The 18,068-nt window shown below is 49.1% G+C and overlaps 7 protein-coding genes across 7 annotated transcripts; 2 read left to right on the top strand and 5 right to left on the bottom strand.

The window, feature by feature from the left end:
• Window positions 1-279: 279 nt before the first annotated feature.
• K441DRAFT_601562 (TPR-like protein) lies at window positions 280-3,894 on the bottom strand (the record flags this gene model as incomplete). The annotated part of the gene is made up of 3 exons (XM_067645232.1): window positions 3,558-3,894; window positions 3,349-3,506; window positions 280-3,307 (listed from the first exon to the last, which is right to left on the bottom strand). Exons 1-3 carry the CDS (start codon window positions 3,804-3,806, stop codon window positions 280-282), a joined length of 3,435 nt encoding a protein of 1,144 aa, XP_067509186.1. The 5' UTR covers window positions 3,807-3,894.
• Window positions 3,895-4,100: 206 nt separating this feature from the next.
• K441DRAFT_683963 (uncharacterized protein) lies at window positions 4,101-5,086 on the top strand (the record flags this gene model as incomplete). Its single annotated transcript, XM_067651740.1, has 3 exons — window positions 4,101-4,219; window positions 4,291-4,491; window positions 4,552-5,086. 3 exons carry the CDS (start codon window positions 4,101-4,103, stop codon window positions 5,084-5,086), a joined length of 855 nt encoding a protein of 284 aa, XP_067509185.1.
• On the bottom strand, window positions 5,067-6,303 carry K441DRAFT_157746 (uncharacterized protein). Its single transcript, XM_067640235.1, has 4 exons — window positions 6,040-6,303; window positions 5,887-5,981; window positions 5,733-5,834; window positions 5,067-5,554 (listed from the first exon to the last, which is right to left on the bottom strand). The coding sequence occupies exons 1-4, from the start codon at window positions 6,113-6,115 to the stop codon at window positions 5,357-5,359; spliced, it is 471 nt and encodes a 156-aa protein (XP_067509184.1). The 5' UTR covers window positions 6,116-6,303; the 3' UTR covers window positions 5,067-5,356.
• Window positions 6,304-6,491: 188 nt separating this feature from the next.
• K441DRAFT_673222 (chromatin structure-remodeling complex protein-like protein rsc1) lies at window positions 6,492-9,455 on the bottom strand (the record flags this gene model as incomplete). The annotated part of the gene is made up of 6 exons (XM_067650631.1): window positions 6,492-7,472; window positions 7,540-8,099; window positions 8,156-8,276; window positions 8,327-8,455; window positions 8,510-9,236; window positions 9,331-9,455. The coding sequence occupies 6 exons, from the start codon at window positions 9,453-9,455 to the stop codon at window positions 6,492-6,494; spliced, it is 2,643 nt and encodes an 880-aa protein (XP_067509183.1).
• Window positions 9,456-9,719: 264 nt separating this feature from the next.
• K441DRAFT_651842 (ubiquitin thioesterase OTU1) lies at window positions 9,720-11,420 on the top strand. Its single transcript, XM_067647263.1, has one exon. The coding sequence runs from the start codon at window positions 10,037-10,039 to the stop codon at window positions 11,117-11,119; it is 1,083 nt and encodes a 360-aa protein (XP_067509182.1). The 5' UTR covers window positions 9,720-10,036; the 3' UTR covers window positions 11,120-11,420.
• K441DRAFT_651840 (Clavaminate synthase-like protein) lies at window positions 11,421-13,036 on the bottom strand. The gene is made up of 3 exons (XM_067647262.1): window positions 12,688-13,036; window positions 12,287-12,556; window positions 11,421-12,177 (listed from the first exon to the last, which is right to left on the bottom strand). The coding sequence occupies exons 1-3, from the start codon at window positions 12,877-12,879 to the stop codon at window positions 11,566-11,568; spliced, it is 1,074 nt and encodes a 357-aa protein (XP_067509181.1). The 5' UTR covers window positions 12,880-13,036; the 3' UTR covers window positions 11,421-11,565.
• A 34-nt stretch (window positions 13,037-13,070) lies between these two features.
• On the bottom strand, window positions 13,071-17,930 carry K441DRAFT_651836 (ARM repeat-containing protein). Its single transcript, XM_067647261.1, has 12 exons — window positions 17,778-17,930; window positions 16,812-17,729; window positions 16,565-16,759; window positions 16,048-16,513; window positions 15,866-15,990; window positions 15,744-15,815; window positions 15,474-15,698; window positions 15,319-15,422; window positions 15,015-15,273; window positions 14,829-14,971; window positions 14,177-14,781; window positions 13,071-14,127 (listed from the first exon to the last, which is right to left on the bottom strand). The coding sequence occupies exons 2-12, from the start codon at window positions 17,691-17,693 to the stop codon at window positions 13,517-13,519; spliced, it is 3,687 nt and encodes a 1,228-aa protein (XP_067509180.1). The 5' UTR covers window positions 17,694-17,729; window positions 17,778-17,930; the 3' UTR covers window positions 13,071-13,516.
• Window positions 17,931-18,068: the final 138 nt, after the last annotated feature.

Below are 18,068 nucleotides of genomic sequence, written 5' to 3'. Positions count from 1 at the left end.
ATGACAGACGTGTAGGTTAAGTGTCGGAAGGAGAAAAGTAGCAGCAGTATATGGCACACTAACAGCCGTTAGAGGATCACAAGTGCATGGGAATTTGAGGAGAGGACCTGACAAGTGCTGCTTGGGAGCGATGCTGTGAAGTTTAGATGTGACACCGTGAGACAAAGTGAAGAGTATTTTATGGCATTTTGGACCAAGCAACACCGCTTGCTACATAGTCGCATCGAGTTCAACAATATTGTCTTGCTTCAATAACATTCAGTATCATCGGTCTAAGTCCTATCCCTCCAAGGACTCTGCCAGTGCATTCCAGCCGGCTTTGACCCAAGGCGCGAGGGTAATTGCTCTTTGTGCATCTCCAAATGACCCTGTACCAGCAAATGCAACAGCCAAATTGACTGCACTCAGTGGACCAAGTGGGGGCACGGCTTTCTCCGCCGTTTTAAGTGCCATCTGCGCTGGGAAGACGTCTTCGCTGAAATCTGCCAGTTGCGCCCAGCCATGCGCCTTTGAGGGTGAGAGCACAATCGTTCTCTTAACCTCTTTCTCCGCTTCCTCGACGCCACCAGTCATCATCGCAATTGAATCAAGGACTTTCTCAACCCTCGCTAGTTGTATAGCATCCAAAGTTGATTTTGTCCTCAACGCTTGCAGATCATCCTTTACCGCGTCCATAGTGTCGGGATCTTCGTCTAAAGCTGCCATAGCACCTAGTAGCACAACCGAGCCGACATGTTCTGGATGTTTTTCGACGCTTTCGAATAGCTGCTCCCGCGCAACGTTCTTCTCATCTTCACCACCCTTCGCCCACAGGACTTCAGCAAGAAGGCATACGACGTCAGGTGCGCTGTTGCTCTCCTCAAGCGCAATGCGGAAGGCACCCAATGCAGCATCCATGTTGTTGAGGTAATAATGGGACAATCCAGCAGTTAGACGAGCGGACAGGCGGGTCTTTTTGAACATTTCGAGAGACATACTGCACGACTCCGGGTTGGAGGCTAGATCAAGGGCGGTTTCTGCATCTTCAACCGCGGATGCGTAGTCGTGAACTGCAAGGCGGTTCCGCGCAAGATCAGTTTTTGCTTGGGCAAAGCGAGAGAGAGCCTCTTGGGACTCAGACTCCTCATATTCGGTCTCTGCTAGTGAGCATAAAGATACTAGACCCTCAATTGCAGCATTATGGTTGCCAACACGTTCGAGATAGAGGGCCGCAAGGTGATGGTAAGGAATGTCCATTGGTTTCTGGAAGTACAGCTGCTGGAGGGAAAATAAAGGCTGGATAAGATCTATGATGCTGCTGGACGCTGAAGACGAAGATATGAGGTGGTCGAATGTTGAGACTGCATATAGTCGCTTAGTGATCAGGGATACCGAATCAGAAATCTCAAAGGCATGAGTAAAATGGGAGAGTGCTTCCATAGGGTCTCCCCACAGGAGAGCAACTAATCCTTCTCCTAGCCATGCTTGGCCATAGTCTGGATCCGTGGATTGAGCACGAGAAAAAGCCGTGTGAGCAAGCTCCAGGTCATTTTGAAGTAGATACAAAGTTCCGAGGTTCGTCCATGTCCGAGCGCTCTTCTCATTCAAGTGAATGCTTCTGACGAATGAGTGTTGGGCGACTTTTGGATTCATATTGGTTGTAACAACTCCAAGAGAATTCCAGAACTCAGAGTTACCTGCCTCAAGCTCAATTGCTCTCTTAAAACACTTCATTGAAGCCCTGAGAAAGTTAGTATTTGTCTTTCCCTGGCCTGATTCCTGGCTTTGTTCGAGACAAACGTGAGCGCGATACTCTGTCCAGCCTAGGTTATACCATGCTACAGCTTGTGCATGTATGTCGTGCGCACAGCTGATTATTGAGCGCTTCTGAGCAAGTATAGCGGCGTGTAAAGAGCGAGATAGACTAGACTCCTGAACTGATTGAGCATTTGAAAACAATCGGCCTACTTGATTTGGTCCAATTCCATCGGCGTCTGCGAACAAGTCATATTCTTGGAGGTTGATTGCAGTTTCGAGCAACCGTTTTATCTTAGCAAGAGGTACGTCCTCCAATCGACTTTGGATCCAGGAAAACATTGCAGCCGCGTCTCCGATAGCTTTCCAGAGATTGAAGGCGTTTGGTTTATACTCGGAAACTGATATGGCAACATCAATTGCCTGGATAGCAGCGTCTGCTGCATTTCCGAAAAAACCAGTTTCAACATTTCTCCAAGCTCTTTCTATGAGAGTTTGAAGTAATGCAATGGATACTCCGAACTCTTTGGGACGGCCTTCCAATACTTCTTGATAGCCTTGAACAGCCTCATCGTATTCCCCAAGTTCTCGGTTGACATTAGCCAACATATACTTTGTGAACCAGCTCTCCCCGGTCTTCTTCATCTGCATTGTATCTGTTGGATTTTCGGCGTAACGGAAAGTTCTCGCGGCGGAATTGTAGCGGCCAGAGTTGTGATAACTCTCTCCAAGACCAACATAGGAATGATAGTCGTCAGGACTAATGCGAAGTGCTGATAGAAATGATACGATGCTTTTCGGATACTCTTGCTTGTTCATCTGAACAACTCCTAATGCAGAGAATGGCCAACTCACGCCTTTCTTCTTTTTGGAGCCCGGCGCTGGTCTAACCTTCCCAGAGTCAACCACGCGTTGCGCGATAACTTCAACAATATCCCACTCGCCCTGATCAGCAAAATACCGTGCGAGGCGCTCGGCGGCTTCAATCTCCGAAGTTGATAACTCGAATGCCTTTTGAAAGCACTGGCGAGCTCGCTTCTTGTCTTTCGCATAGTCCGCATAGAAAATGCCAAGACTCGTGTACGCTGGTGCGAAGATAACATTGACCTTGATGGCAGCGAGGAATTTTGAATATGCCCGGTGTCGATCCTTTCGAGCTGATCTCGAGGGATCTAGCTCCCATAGACAGATGCCGATTCGGTACAGTGTTTGTGCTTTGAGTTCTCTGCCGCGCAGATCTGCAGAGTCCATCTGGGGGTATTCGAGGTACTCTTCGAGACGTTGTAGACCAGTAGCATAGTCTCCACTGAGTGCTTGACACCAGGCCGCCTCAGCTCCAATGCGGGCATTCGAAACATCATGCACAAGAGCGCGCTCCAAAAAGTCAATTGCTTCCACATATTCTTCCTCCTCTTCAAGGATTAGACCAATACCAATAAGTGCAGGGGTAAAAGTAGGTCTCCTTTTCAGAATTTCCTGGAATATTTCTTTAGCTTCTGGATGGTTCTTTGGAGTCTGATAGTGAATCAATGACGTTGCAAGAGTACTGTTAAAAGCATCGAGAATTCTTCGGCTGCATTAGCTTGTGCACCACGAATATAGTATTCAATTTACCTCTGGAATTTAAGACCCGTCTTCTGGGTCTGTGAAGCAACGAATTTAAGGCCCTTACGAGCTATCTCGACAGCGCTCTCATACTCTTCTAGGAACAAGTAATATTCGCCCATAAGACGATGAGCTAACACAGAATCTTTGGCTTCGCCCACTCCATCCTGCAAGAGACGAACTTAGTGACTATAATTCGAAGGAATATAAACACCCACGGCCATTAGAAACAGACAGTCCTCTGGACGGAGAGGAACATCCTTCTCCGCACCCCCATTCTCCTGCCCTTCTTGGACTACCTGTGGCGCCTTGAGAGGGAACTGAGAGATACCGCTGCTTAGATAACCCTTCAAGACTTTAGAAAGGCCGTTCTCAGGAAAGAACTCGATGAACTCTCGAACAACGCCAATATCAAAATCTTGCAGATCCGCTGCGCCATCTAGCCTGAGGGCAAGTGGCAGGCTCATATCGGCAATCGGATCCTTTTGGAAAGTGCCATAGATATATCTAAGCAGATTAAATACGACCTTTGTGCTGTCTGCTTCTTTTGGGTGGAGAGGGGTGGCGTTTAATATCCCGTAGGGCTGAATTTGGGCTCCGTGCGCTAGCGACATGGAGGGATAATCACGCTCTCTGTATCAATTCCCCTCTTTACATTTCTATCACAACTTAAACACCTTGCATCTACTCTCGCACTTTAGGAATGGATTATTCTTCCTTTTTCTCCCTCCTAATTCCACCCCGGTGACATCACATCCACCATGTCTAGCACTAAAGCCCGCCTCAAAGCCGCAAAGGCCGCTCTCGACGCACAGAACTACGATGAGGTCATTGTTCAAACGGAACTTGTAATATCCTCAGACCCGCAGAATTACTTCGCGTGAGTTCCCCTAGGCATCGCATATTTAGCTTAGTCTTTTCTTCTGTCCAATTACTAATTCTTCGTTCTAGGAAGCTCTTTCTCGGCCGGGCCCTTGACAAGCAAGGCAAGCCTGACGAAGCCGCTAAAACCTACGAGTCTGCAACTAGGATCAAACCAAACGATGATCAAGCATGGCAAGGGCTGCGGAGCGTGTACGAAGCACAAGGACCACGGAAAGTCGACGAATACATCCCCATTGGCCTCCGCTTGGCAGAGATTTATGCCGCAGCGTTAGTTCGCACCTCCTCGCATCTACGGTTCTGGACCAAAGTCTGATAACATAAGAGTAGAGACGATAGGCACAAATGCCAAACCAGCATAGACAAGCTCATCGACTTCACCCGCAAGTTTGGAACAAAAGCACAGTACGCTCGTGCGTTAGCCGTACAACTACCCACAAGCCCTATCTACGAATTCCTCGAAGGCCGCCTTCCACATCCCTCACTCACCTATACGCGGATTGCAGAGATCACAGAGGCCGCGGAGACGGAGCGTATCAACAAAGAGATTGGTGAACGCAAGACAAGGCTCGGCGCGCGAATTGGGGAAGTCACTAAGGAAGTCAAGCGGGAGGTGTATGAGCGGAGTGAGCTGGAAGATCTATACCAACATATTATCGATTGGACAAACGAGGATGAATTGCGGCGGACGTATGAAGAGAAGTTGCTTCAACATGCTTATGACACCCTTGTGGTATTACCAAGGGAGAAGAAGGCAGAGAAGAGAGACCAGGTCATGAAACTGGCTCATGGTATGGTTATTATTAAGCATCCGTTTTTGCTAGCATGGCAAATCGAGCTAGAGTGGAGAATGGATGACAGCTAGAGGAACTTTGAATTCTTTTAGCAGCTTCATGCGACTTTTCTACGAATTTAACATGATATATGATGAATCTTGACGCAAAATAGAACACGGAGATTTTCATTGCTTTCTTATTAAAGGCACCCATAAGAAAAGCAGCCCTGTCACTCCCTCCAAACCACGAACACTAGAACTCCATCTCATACCCTAAGTGCCCTCAATTTCGCTATTTTTCTCAGGTGGCTCCTTCGGCCTCCTACCTTCACGTAAATTCCCAACTCTGCCACAGCCTCATCACCGTCTTCCTATAACCCTGGCGGCCTCTTCCTTCCCAAAGATACTCTCACCCTGTTTGAGCGCATGTACAAGCATGGGTAAACTCCGGTCATTGAAGTCGTTTGATTGTCTTACTTTGTCTAGATCATCGGCTAGTTCAGCCGTAACTTTGCGGAGGTAGAATGATGAGAAGGATTCTTGTTGCGGTTTTGGTGTCTATGAGTATCGATTAGACGCTGTACTCCGTTGCTACGTGGGAAATGGGGTGTAGTTATATTTGGCGTAAATGAAGTAGTACAATTGAGAAGCTGGAGACGGGATAGGAAACCGCAGACAGCACAAATTGGTAGACGCAGAAAACAAGAGGTTCTCTCCTCAAAGAATTGAGACCTACATTATTATCCGCGCTTGTATCATCCTCTTCCATTTCCTCCGCAGGCTCTTCGGAAACTTTCTGCCGCCTCCTCTCCTTTTTTACTAACGGCGTCCGTTCAACCTTGAAGAAGTAATGAATATATGAGATACATCAAGTTTGCCCAAACTCTCACCTTTTTTGGCTTTTGATTTGCTTCCTGTGCTCCGTTCTCATTACTGCTGCTGCTGCTCTTCTCATCTTCTGACGACGAAGACGACGACGAAGACACTGTAAATCGATTAGCTACCAAGGCCCTCGTGCAGATGAATCCGAAGCCTGGAAGTACCTTCCGTCCTGGCTTTCCGTTTCCGCGCACGCCTTGCATTAGGCTTCGTGATGGAAGGGTTTGATTTTGGCGCCATAGTGTAATGCTTTAGTGAGCGCCGCCTTGGTTTGGTGGTTCTGCTTCCTCGAGTGCTTGTTCACGGAAAATTCTAAAATGAGGAATGCAAAAGTAATACGCAGCGACGGTGTGTTTGCCACGACATCATTTAAAACATCACTTGATTATTTGTCGTGTACCTTTAATGCGTGCTAAACTAAAGTCAGATAGAGGAGTCACAAATAATTTCGTTCAAAAATATACATTTCGTGTAGCAAAGCTCCCACGAATGCTGCAGTTCATGTTTTGAAAGAACTTGCAACACCAAAGCGTGGCCCATTAATCGCCCTCCCGAAGGTCAACCCAGCCAAATCTGGATTACTAGTACAGTCAAAACCCACACAAATCCACTAAGCCTAAATTGCCTCCTCCAACAAAACGGTCATCCCCCGAATAGGCAACGACTCCTCCTTCGCCTCCCTCTCTCTTCGTCGCATCACCTCCTCAACCCTCGTTCCCACATCCTTCTGCACCTTCGCCAGCCTCTCCAGCTCTGCCACCATGCCTTTCTCCACGTCCTGAGTAAACAAGCCCTCGAATTCCTTCCGCGTAGCCTCAGCCAACTGTGTCTCGAGTGTCTCAAGCGCCTTAACGCCCAAATCCTTAACGGAATCCACGAACCGTTTTTCGTTCTCTACATTGGCTCGCTTGGCCGCCTCTGCTCTCTCTGCCAGCTGCGCTTCGTCCTGCTTACGCTTTTCCGCAAGCAACGCTTCACGCTTCGCTTTAGCGGCCAGATATCTAGCCGAATGCCCTAATGCCGCGCCCTCTTTCACTGGCGTGGGAGGATCAAGCGGAGGCGCAGTGAAGAAAAGAACTCGGCCTTGCTCATCTTGGTGGAACTGCGCACGGATGTCCGGAGGGATGGATTGGTTTGCTTGGTCGTTGAGGTGGTAGACTTCTACAGGCTGTGGCGTCTTGTATCCCAGTGGAGGGGCTCGGGCAGCCGTTTGTTGGTAGGTGTTCGTTGCTTGGGGAGTTGAATAATGCGGGGTTGATGGTGTGGGTTGAGGGGTGGAGAAGGGCAGATGGGGTGTGAGTGTTGGAAAGCTCGAAGGTTGGGTGGCGGGAGTATGCTGCATGGGCGGCACTGGAGAAGCTGAGTGTTGGTGAAAGTGGTTTGTGTGCTGAGGAGTGTAGGTAGGTGGGACATGATGAGGCTGCGGGGTTGGCGCGGGCATGGGGGTTTGAGCTGGAGTTTGACCCATGGTAAAATCCATGCGTTGATCGCTACCGAAACCATTTGTTGGCGGGTTAGTGATATTTGACGGTTGTCTAGGTGGGGGTGGAGGAGGTGGGGGCGGTGGTGAAGGTGTTGGTTCAGGTGGAGGTGATTCCTAATTGTTTCCGTTAGCACCGGCAAACTAGGTGTGTACTTCGCAACAGGGTGCGGTTTATATCTACCTTTGGATCTCGCGGCCTCCTGTGCACAGCACCGATCTTAGGCGGAGCATTCTCAGCTCCCCATTCAGGTTTAGGGAGATCATCAGTCTCCTTTTGCTCATCCTTAAGTAGATACGCAATTGGACTTGGCACTTTTTTGATCTTGCGGGGGGCATCGAAAAGGTCCATCTCATAATCCTTGTCCCGAACCTCATCCGGAAGACAGCTGGCCCATGTCTTAATCTTGTTCAGCTTATGTTTTTCCTCGTTGTATCGAGCTTCGCAGACATAAATTTCCTTATCCGCGGGGAAATTTCGAGGACGGCCCTTGTTATATCTTGTGAAAAACATGACAAAGCATCTGTCAACAACTTCGTCGATTGGGTGATCTCGATATTGTCCAGTTTTCACGACCTCATTCTCGAGAAAGTGTCTGTCGAACCTATGAACGGTCTGCTCAGGGCGGTAGTACCAACATGCATTGACCCATTTGCCACCCTCAGAATCTTGCCATGTACGGTAGATTTGGGCGACGATTGGCTTGGTAAGGTCGTTTGCATTCTGGATATGGACCCAGTCGCCTATTCAAGCGTTAGGATAGCTTCAGTTTTCAGTGGTGCAGGACAATGATACGTACCAACTTTCCACAGTTCGCCGTTGTGAAGAATTCCGTTTGGCATCGGCAAGCGACCTTCTTCCATTACATACTCTGTATCAGGCTTCTTCTTCTCTTGCTCTGCTAAAAGCCGTGACTCTTTCTACAGATATGGTCAGAAAGTTAAGGGGTATAATGATTGTGAAAACGTACTTGAAGGTGAACAGCATCCTTATATACCTGACTGTCATCTTCGTTATACAGCTTGGCATTCTCGAACATCAACTCAACGTCAGTCATAAAATGGTCGACAGAGTTGTATTTCTTCCGCTTCAATTTTTTCTGCAGCTCAAATTAGCCCGAGCTGTTAGCGCAAGATATTTAGGGAGGTTTCACCTTGAGCATATCCATCGCCATTGGGGTTTTGATTTCAGCGTGGTACTCCGGCATAACGGCTTTGTCAGGAACACGCTCGAAGTGGCTTATCATGAGTTTGTTTTGGGAATTTCTCGGTTTCCTAATACCCTTCATGATAGCTTTAATTCTTGCCTCCATGGGGGTATCGACACGTGGGGGTCGACCTCGTTTCTTCCGTGATTCTGGGTCATTGGCTTTGGTCACAGTTTCGTCCTTCACCTTCGTTCCTCCCTCCCGCTTTGTTATTGCTGCTGTAGATCGTGGGCCCCGCTTCCTTTTCCGCTTGCCAGATTCTTCATCTGACTCATCGACTTCCTCATCTTCTTCGTCCTCATCTTCCTCTTCCTCCTCTTCCTCTTCTTCTGGCGCTGCTTCGTCTTGCTCGGGGATCTCACCTAGGTAGGGTAGAGCCGCCGCATCTCCGGCGATGATCTTTTCGTCAACCAACTTCTTTAGCTCCAACCCGAGGACCCTCTTCACCTCCAGCGCATCCTGATATGCACTAGATTCTTGGCGATTGTATACTTGGGCATTATGTGGAACGAGGGCGAAGTCTCTCACGAACTCGGAGAAACTCTTGTATTCCTTCGCACTAACTTTCGTTTTGATTATACTAAGGGCCATAGGTTCCTTAATGACGTTGTAGTAGTCCGGCACAGCGCGTTTGTTGACCTTGCGCTGGAATAGTTTCGAAGGGTCGTAACCACTGCAATGTTCGATCAGCATTGATGACTCAACGGGTGGCGCAGCCACTCCACAACAACGGCTAGACAGCATACTCTTCCATTCTATAGGCATACACATTGTTCAAGACAGTGGTCATGGCCTTCCATTCCTCCTCGGAAACATTTGAAGATGCGCCATCTGCTGGATTTGTCTCGGTCGAAGGTATTGGGGTAGAACTGGGGGCGCGGGCCGCAGNCATGATGTGTGGGAATCGGTATATCCGAGGGTGTTGAGTATGGTAGATGTGCGCAATGAATGGTGAATGTTCGCGACGCTCTTGGAGCAGCGCGTCGATTGAGCTTCAATATGAACTGCAGGAAGGCCGAAAGTCGGCGATACGATGTTCCTGATCGGCAACGCTAGTGGGAAGGCGCAGCTGACATAATGCTATTCGTTACATTTGTTACGTTGTTATAACGGTGTTATGTAGGAAAAGGGCCTCGGCATCAAAAGCCATGGCCAGGGCTGGCGGGCGGGCAAGCATGAGCAAGGTGGGTTCACTTTGCAACTCCACGAATTCCTGTATATTGCCCAATAAATAACCGAGACGTGGCTTTTGTTTCACTTCTTTACTCTTTCTATATCATTCTTCGCCATTTCTTACAAATATCCCATCACACTTGTCACATTCGCTGTTTGCCGTTATCTCGACACTTTCGCCATAAAGTTCACCTTCTTCAAAGGCCCAATCGCAATTCTACAACTCCTCTTCCACTTCCCCCGCCGTGACTGTAGTCACCCCTTCTTTCAGCCTTCCTTCTGCGTCCACACCTTCCCAGCATGCGGCTACGAATACGGAGCCCGTCTGGCGTCTCTACCATTACACTTGACGATTCCGCCACAGTCTCCGATCTCCTCACCACCATATCGGAAACAACATCCATACCGCTGTTTGACCTAAAATGGGGCTTCCCACCCCAGCCTCTTGATCCGTCTCTATACGGCCTCTCGACATTACTCAAAGATACAGACCTCAAGCTGAACGGGGAGCAGTTGATAGTGATAGAGCGAGAGACGGAATCTCAGCTCAGCAAACCTGGCCGAGATGAGGCCACACCCCAATTGGACCAAGTGTCTCCTCCCTCGTCCAAATCGACTTCCTTCTCCAGCCAGCCTGGCTCCAGCAAGCCCGCCGCGCGCTCATCCCCCCGCCGTAACCCCAGCGATCCCCTCTCCCTAACCCGCAAAACCCCCGCCCTCGACGACGATCCCCCCGAAATCCCCATACCCTCGCACGGCGGCACTGTGGTCCTGCGCGTCATGCCCGACGACAACAGCTGTCTCTTCCGCGCACTCGGCAGCGCCGTGATGGGCGACGCGCTGGACGCCATGACCGAGCTGCGCTCGCTGGTCGCGCAAGGCATCCAGGCCGAGCCGGAGCTGTACAACGAAGCCATCCTACAGCAGGCGCCAGACGAGTACTGCAAGTGGATCCAGATGCCGTCGTCATGGGGCGGGGCGATTGAAATCGGCATCATGGCACAGAACTTCGACATCGAGGTGTGCAGCATAAACGTGCAGGACTTGCGAGTGGACCGGTTCAACGAGGGGATGCCCAGGCGCTGCATCCTTGTGTATTCGGGCATACACTATGACACCATTGCGCTGAGTCCGTCGGACCCACCGCACACGAAAGCGGATCTGGGCGCGGAGTTGGACCAGAAGATCTTCGACGCGGATGACGACGAGGTGTTAGAAAAGGCACGGGATCTGTGTAGAGTGCTGCAGCAGAAGAATTATTTCACGGACACGCAGAAATTCGATATTGCCTGCAATCAATGTGGGTGGAAAGGAAAGGGAGAGAAGGATGCGGTGAGGCATGCCACCGAGACCAACCACTATGATTTCGGAGAGGCGGGGTAAACCAGTTGTGGTGGCTCTCACATGGGGTCAGGAAGTGTATTTATGCTCTGGCAAATATTTTGGATCCAAATAACGGCATATTATTCGCTACACATTTGCATTAGGATTATAATTTCCACCGAGGATATATTTCTTGGGTTTTCTTCGAAGAATACCCACTGACTCTTTGTAACGTGATTAATGCTGAGAAACATTCGGGATCAATTCTCTGACATCTGATAATGAAACGATCCCAAAATGTACAGGGTCTAGTTAATATTCTAGAACTCGCTAATCAATCACTCCCTAGGTTGCATTAAGTAGCGGTCAAAATTACTAGAAACTATTTTTGCCTTCTATAAAAGGTGTTCTAATAAATAATTAAACCTATCCAGGCATCATGTTTAACGATACCCCATGATCCACGAATCTAGTTCCGGATTAAGCGTACAGAAGAAGCCGGGCATTCATGAATATAACGCCGCCATGCGCATCTGCACATACTCCCATGCCGTGACCGGCTCATACAACTTTGGATGTTGATCATCCACACATCCAGGCAAGGCGTCAACGACCGCATCGATATTGGCACTCGCGAAGAACGGGATGCTATATCGGGGCCGACACATCTCTTCCTGTTCCAATTCATGTCCATTCTCCGCCTTTTGCGTTTGCGTTGAGGCTTCGGTCTCTGGAATAGCAGGCGGCGCACCAACCCTGTGCACCGTACTTTTCCACCTTTCATTACTCCACCTTGCCATTAGGTCGCCGATGTTGACAAGCACGGCTCCTGGCACGGGGGGCACGGGTCGAAATCCCTCCTCTCCTTTATCGACGAACCGGGGGTCTTGGATCTCAAGACCACCCACGTTATCTTGAAACAGCAGCGTCAGGGTGCCAAAGTCCGAGTGAGCGTTTATACGGGCTTTAGCGTTGGTGCGCAGGAGGCGGGTGGGGAGGGAGGGGTAATGAAGCAGACGGAGCTGGAAGAGAGATAGGGAGTGGGTAGGAGAGAGGGACGGGACAGAGAGGGCGAGCGAGAGGGTATCCAAGAGCTTATGGACCAAGGCTGCGCAATCCTACTCCCTTATATCAGCAAAGCAATCCCAGAGCCGGGCCCGCGGGTACTCCTAGCCCAATATGGGTGTCTCAAGCTAGAGAAAGTAGAAAGAATTAGAAGAACTCTACCTCAAAGAATCCCTCCATAAACCTCCTAAACCCTGGCAGCTTGTCCTCCGGCAACCAAATATTTGGTTGCATTTCATCTTTCGTATTCCCACTCTCGTAGCTCTCCTTCACATCTGGCACCTCGCGCAGCTTACTGATCTGATCTTCCTCGAACACATTCTGACTGACTTTTTCTTGCCCGAGGCCGGAGTAGCCACGGTGGTGCGAGCCACCGGGGGGGTGCGGGGCCAGCAGTTTAGTAGAGGTAGGCAGAGCAAAGAATTTGGCACTCTTAAAAGTGCGTCAGCATTAAGCAAACCCCCATCGAAAAGAGATTGAGTGGAATGAGATAAGAAAGCAGCAGGATTAAGGTGAAATAAAAAGTGAATTCATGTATTGACAGACGGAGGGAGAAATAATACCCAATCAAAACACTCATCTACTTTCTCCTGCGGTATGCCGTGGTTGATCAGGTACACAAAACCGACATTGCGGAAGGCATCATCGATTTGCGCTGCTACTTCTTTCTGCTCTGCTTCACTACCATGAAGGGATTTTCCATAATCGACAAGGGGAATTGAAAGTGTTGCTGTTGTTGGCGTTGGGGTTGCCATGACTAACTTGAGATGGCGTTGGAGAGGGCGGGGAGCTTGGCAGGTTTCGGGGGTGGAGCGGATACCGTGACGGAAATATACCTAGGTAGTTGGCAACTAGACAAGATGCAGCTGATTAACAGAAGAGTGAACAGATTTCCAAAGTCTTGTATGTTCTTCGACGGGGGTTACATAACAGGAAACTGATACAGTGGGGGGGGATGCCATATCACCGCGATCTACAACACCTGCTGACGCGAGCAACCCGACTAATCCGCATAGTCTGCATAGTCCGCATGTATACGATTGACTGACTCATATTGCCCTACCGTGCAACAGTAAGCACGCTTTGCAGAAATGTTGTTATGCATAAACGCTTATTGGAAACGTTGACAGAACTGCAGCAAGCCAGGAATTTGAAGTTATCGAGTATTCAGCCCCGTAGATGCCCAATCCTCCGTATTCTCCCCAAAATACCGAATATGGAGTGGCACTATTCTAATTAGCGCCTGAAAGTAAAACCTCCTAGTCATCCTGAGCCAGCCCACGCGCCAGATGCGGGAGAGAAACCACAGTGACCGCCCGCTATGCATTTTGAACGCTGGAAGGAAATGGACAAAACATAAGACCCCCTCACGTTTTCAGCCGGTCCAAGATTTCAGCCGAACATATCAGCAACACCAGCTAGGCCAGGCGATGTGCCACGAATGATTGTAGGTTGTTCGTCGACGCTCATATATTGTTCCTGTACGGCTGTCTTCTTCTTTGGCTTTGCCCTCTCGATCTTCCCCTGCTCATGGATGCTGACACCCCGGACGCTAGAGAGCAGATCCAACACAACCGATCGTTGCATTCGCTCGCTCTGGTTCGCACCTCGTAGCACTGCTAACTTACGATCGACTCTGTACGCTTTGTCAGGCATTCCAGGAAGCGACATGATTATCGAACGCGGAATATCCTCGTCCAGGTGGATAATGGCGGCGATAAGGCCGGCAAGATCTTTCTGAATATCAACAAAGTACGGTTCATGGAGCGAGGTTATAGCGGCTTGTAGGATGTCTATGCAGTAGAAGTCGCGAATTGGCGACTTCTCTTGAAAGCGCACAAATGTCGACCGTAGGACACGAACAACAAGAGCAACGCAGCGAGTGTCCCGTACCCGGATGGTGTTTTTGCAGAACATCAGAATGGGTGCGAGTACTTGCGGCGTCCCTATTATGAATTTCCATAGGCTTTGTTCTCTTTGGCGTTGTGTATTGCTAGGTGAGTCTATGCGTGTCAGTGAATGCCATGTGACATGTATTGATGCGGTATTTACCAGGAGGCTGTTGGTAATCAAGCAGTGCGGAGACTAGTGATACCGTAGAGTACGTTAGCTGCCGCAGGATACTCTCGGTCTTCATCTCATCACTGAGATTCTCATTATTCCCCGATTCGCTAATTTGCTTGTTGATGGCATCCCACTCAAGCGTAATTTTCCTATCGAGCTCTCCAAATAGGCCTGATATCATCGGTGGCAAGAAATGGGCGCGTAGATTTGCTGGACATCCTTCAATCAGTTGCGTCGATACACTAAGGAGAACTGAAAGATGGTGAGCCGACAGCGCATGTGCATTGCCGAACAGGGCTTGGCTGAGAGGTACTGGAAGGTCCGGAATTCCGTAAAAGCAGTCCCGGAAGCGAGTAAGAATATAGAGGATGAAATAGCAGGTTTCACGAATCTGTCGAACAGTCCCGCGCACAGTCGATGCGAACCCTTCGTACGTCGATTTAGATCCGCTAACCCTGGCAAAGAAGTCGTCCCTACTTTCTGTTGAGATACCGGCTTGCCAAAACCGGTCTGTGAGAACTCTCTTGATGACCTGTTGCAACTCTTCAGGAAGGTGGGACCAGTTATCGATATTGTTAAAAGCTTGCGCATGACTGAACAGCGTTAGTGTAAAACTAACCCAGGTATCGAATACTCTTACCTAACGAGCTGGAGGAGATTGGGCAGGATGGTGGGTATTGCTTCAGCCCACAGCACACATGCCGTCTCAAAAGCTTGGGAGCCGTCACGGAGTTTTTCCGTTGACGCCGCAAGAAGGGTTTTCGTGAGCCGGAGGGGCAGTTGCTACATGGGTTAGTAGCGCCTAAGCAGAATCGGGAGATAGTACCTGGGATCGTTCGAGTATATTGGCTTGCATGGTCTGACCTTCAGTGCCCAGGGGTTGAGAAGACCAATCCTGGATACCTTGAAAGTTATGGGCTGAGAAAAAGTCGGGCAATCGGCCCATGGCGATCATGTCGCAAAAAGACTGAAAGGACGACAACGATTTAGTAAAATCTTCATTTTGCCAAGCCTCCTTAATTGTAATCAGTATTTCCCTCATGCGAGCTTCTTGCGTTGTTTTCTCTAGTGTGGTCGAGCGGTGACTATGGATATTAGCATCAAACCATTCCCAACATATTTGCACTTACACTATTATGAGAAGGAAAGCGGAGAAGGCCATTCTCTGCCTGTCATCAGTCGCTTGGGTGGCCAAAATATTGTTAATTTTTCGTTCCAAGTCATTATATACAGCCTATTACAGCAATTAAAACAAATCCGATGGTATAAACAAGAGAGTCCTCACCATGAATTGATCTGGAAATGCCATGGCCAGTTTCTGCATTTCGACACTACATGTGCGTTCCAAATCTTTCACTGCATCTGAGTATTGCGGCAGGGCCGGGTTATCTGGTAGTGTAGCATTGAGGATGTATTCGAGGAGGTTCAGAGCAAACCCCGCTCGGTCGGGAAGAGCTTTTGTAGAGAATGTCACCATGAGCTGGATTATTTTTTTTGCAATCTCAGGATCCTGGACGAATTAGCAGCAGTTCGCCAGCTCCCAATGCTCACATACCTCAAACTTAGTGTGAAGCACTTGGCCACACCACCTCTCAAAAGAGTCTTGCATAGTGCTTCGGTCGTGCTCCTGAAAAGATGTTAGCTATCAACAAGATAGATTGTGTAGAAATCCTATACATCATTTTGGGGATCTGATCCGTGGGTGGATAGCCATTTTAAATATCCTTTCAGAGCTGCATCAATAACGGTAATTTGAGCATCGACACGTAGGACAGGGATAGAATATTTTGCGAAATGATGTGCTTCTCAAGATTAGCCAAGTCAATTTAAAAATCAGACATATTTTTAAAATCTCAAACCTTGAAACGCGGAATGCTCGTTGTAAAGACTTTGGAACAGATTTTCAGCCTGTCCAAGGATATGATGAATGGCCTCAACAGGAGTTCTTCGAACAATGACTTCGACCACATCCACGCAATATCTTCGATAATTTCCGAGGAAAGCGTGCCTCTCTGGCACAGTGTCCACGTCTTCGTTAAGAAATAGCGTCGTAGGATCATCCGTGTCCTTGGGTAGAGCTTCATAGCGGACCAACCTCGAGCAGCACGTCTCCAAAAGACCACCAATCATCTGGGTTACGGTATCCGAGTCCCGCACAATCCGGGATCTTAGGAGTTTAGTCCAACTATGCAAGATAGGAATAGATACGACCAAACTAGGGTTACGTAACATATCGAAGAGTAGAGTAAACATCCCAGGGAGATCACTTCCCTCTGGTATAAGCTGAGGCTTTTGTTCTATAAAATTACCAAGATTGGACGATAACTTTTTCAGTCAGTACTTGTGGTGCTTTAGTATTAAGAAGGTATAGCACACCTCTGAAAGCTTCTTGCAAAGAGTGTATTTCTGCTCGTTTAAATCATGAATATTCATATCTGCCAGCGTCCAGCCATAAACCTCCCTCAGCAGTGATACACTGCCAGGCGTGAACATAGGGCAGACTAGCTCTACGAACTCATCGTCTTGCAAGTGAGGCCGGCTGTAAATAGCATGTAAAACTTCCACTGATGCCTGTCGAAAGAACATTAGTCTATGAGGCACTTTAGGCATGCTGTGGAGTCACCTGTTGTAAAGATACTACTGGTACAGCAAGCGCTTTACAAACGTGCTCGATACATTCTGTAGCCGTAATAGCTTTGGGGATTACCCAGGTCATAGCGGCTCTGAGAGTATTCAGAGTCTTAATTGCGCAGGTTCGGATACGCTCGTCCTTCTCGTAACCGTTTGACAAACACCAATTGAGAAGATCACATAGTCTCTTAAGCCATCCATCCTCGCCACACCTGTAGTTCGGACCCTTATCACGCGTAGGAAGATGTTGCCTGAGAACGGCAGCCGGTAGGAAGATTTCGACACATGCTCTACCAAGGTCGTTCCCACGAAGGCCGGCGGTGACATCTTCCCGGTTGAAAATTTCTTCCGACAGCGTTTCGAGAACGTATAATACCACTGCTTGGTGGTGAAGTGAACTGCCCCACAGCTGCACAAGTTGATCATCCATATCCCTCCACTCGGCTCCCCAAGTGCGTTTTGCAACTTCTGTCCATAGCTGGGCTACCTTGTTCCGCAAATAGACAGGATCCTCTTCCGAAATGTTCTGCGCGAGCTGGATGACATATTGCCGCAATGCCCCCCCTTGCTCGGTAGTGTAGTCTTCCCATCCATATTTTATTGAATATTCCAGCATCGATAGGCCATAGTGTCGGAGGGCGGGTGGCTGGGTCTTGTTGAGCGCAAGGCCGAACCCGTGTGCAGGAGCTTCTGGGAGTCTCTTCGCGTGTTCAAGGTATGCGGAGGCGTGTTTTCGGGTGTCGTTGGAGGAGTGTGGGTCATAAATAGCCTCCAAGGCCTGAAGCACTTGCGAAAGGTCGTGTTGAGTCCCTCCGTATTCGACACTGCCACCGTTGGTGATGGGCTGCGGCGGGGTCTTGGACCCAGAGTCCATCATCACAGCGGCGGTGCGGTTTCTTATCAGAGTCGCCTTATATATGTCAGTGATATTTTGGAAAAGTTGCTCGGCGGAATGTACAGTTTAAGTAAGTCCGGTGGATATGGATTGTTGGGCGCGGGCCCTTGGTGAGGAAGGTGAGGGATAAGGGCGGACGAAGCTGGGAGCATACCCGTCACGAAGCGCAATATTAGAGCATCCACATGTCTTCAGAGTCATAATGCTAGTACAAGGGGAGACGGCGCATGAGGTGTCTGCCTCGCTGGTAGGCTTCCGCAAGCGGTGGGCTTGGGACTGCAGGCCGGGCGCGTTCAGTAAACGCGCTGTCACCTGCAATGGCCGCTGAAATGAACGAAGTTGGCTACAAAGGGT

Source organism: Cenococcum geophilum, assembly GCF_001692895.1.
Source record: "Cenococcum geophilum 1.58 unplaced genomic scaffold K441scaffold_3, whole genome shotgun sequence".
NCBI classification, from domain to species: Eukaryota; Fungi; Ascomycota; class Dothideomycetes; order Gloniales; family Gloniaceae; genus Cenococcum; species Cenococcum geophilum.
The sequence above is the reverse complement of the archived record's forward strand: the minus strand, read 5'-3'. Positions and strand labels throughout refer to the sequence as shown.

Excerpts from the sequence above, each read along its gene's own strand:
- K441DRAFT_157746 (XM_067640235.1), bottom strand. The coding sequence starts at position 6,115 with ATGGCGCCAAAATCAAACCCTTCCATCACGAAGCCTAATGCAAGGCGT. Across the intron at positions 5,982-6,039 it reads ACGGAAAGCCAGGACGGAAG|TGTCTTCGTCGTCGTCTTCG; the intron begins GTACTTCCAGGC and ends ATCGATTTACAG. Across the intron at positions 5,555-5,732 it reads ATACAAGCGCGGATAATAAT|ACACCAAAACCGCAACAAGA; the intron begins GTAGGTCTCAAT and ends CGATACTCATAG.
- K441DRAFT_651842 (XM_067647263.1), top strand. The coding sequence starts at position 10,037 with ATGCGGCTACGAATACGGAGCCCGTCTGGCGTCTCTACCATTACACTT.
- K441DRAFT_651840 (XM_067647262.1), bottom strand. The coding sequence starts at position 12,879 with ATGGCAACCCCAACGCCAACAACAGCAACACTTTCAATTCCCCTTGTC. Across the intron at positions 12,557-12,687 it reads TAGATGAGTGTTTTGATTGG|AGTGCCAAATTCTTTGCTCT; the intron begins GTATTATTTCTC and ends CGCACTTTTAAG. Across the intron at positions 12,178-12,286 it reads TTATGGAGGGATTCTTTGAG|GATTGCGCAGCCTTGGTCCA; the intron begins GTAGAGTTCTTC and ends ATAAGGGAGTAG.
- K441DRAFT_651836 (XM_067647261.1), bottom strand. The coding sequence starts at position 17,693 with ATGGACTCTGGGTCCAAGACCCCGCCGCAGCCCATCACCAACGGTGGC. Across the intron at positions 16,760-16,811 it reads CAGTAGTATCTTTACAACAG|GCATCAGTGGAAGTTTTACA; the intron begins GTGACTCCACAG and ends TTCTTTCGACAG. Across the intron at positions 15,699-15,743 it reads TGCTTCACACTAAGTTTGAG|GATCCTGAGATTGCAAAAAA; the intron begins GTATGTGAGCAT and ends TAATTCGTCCAG.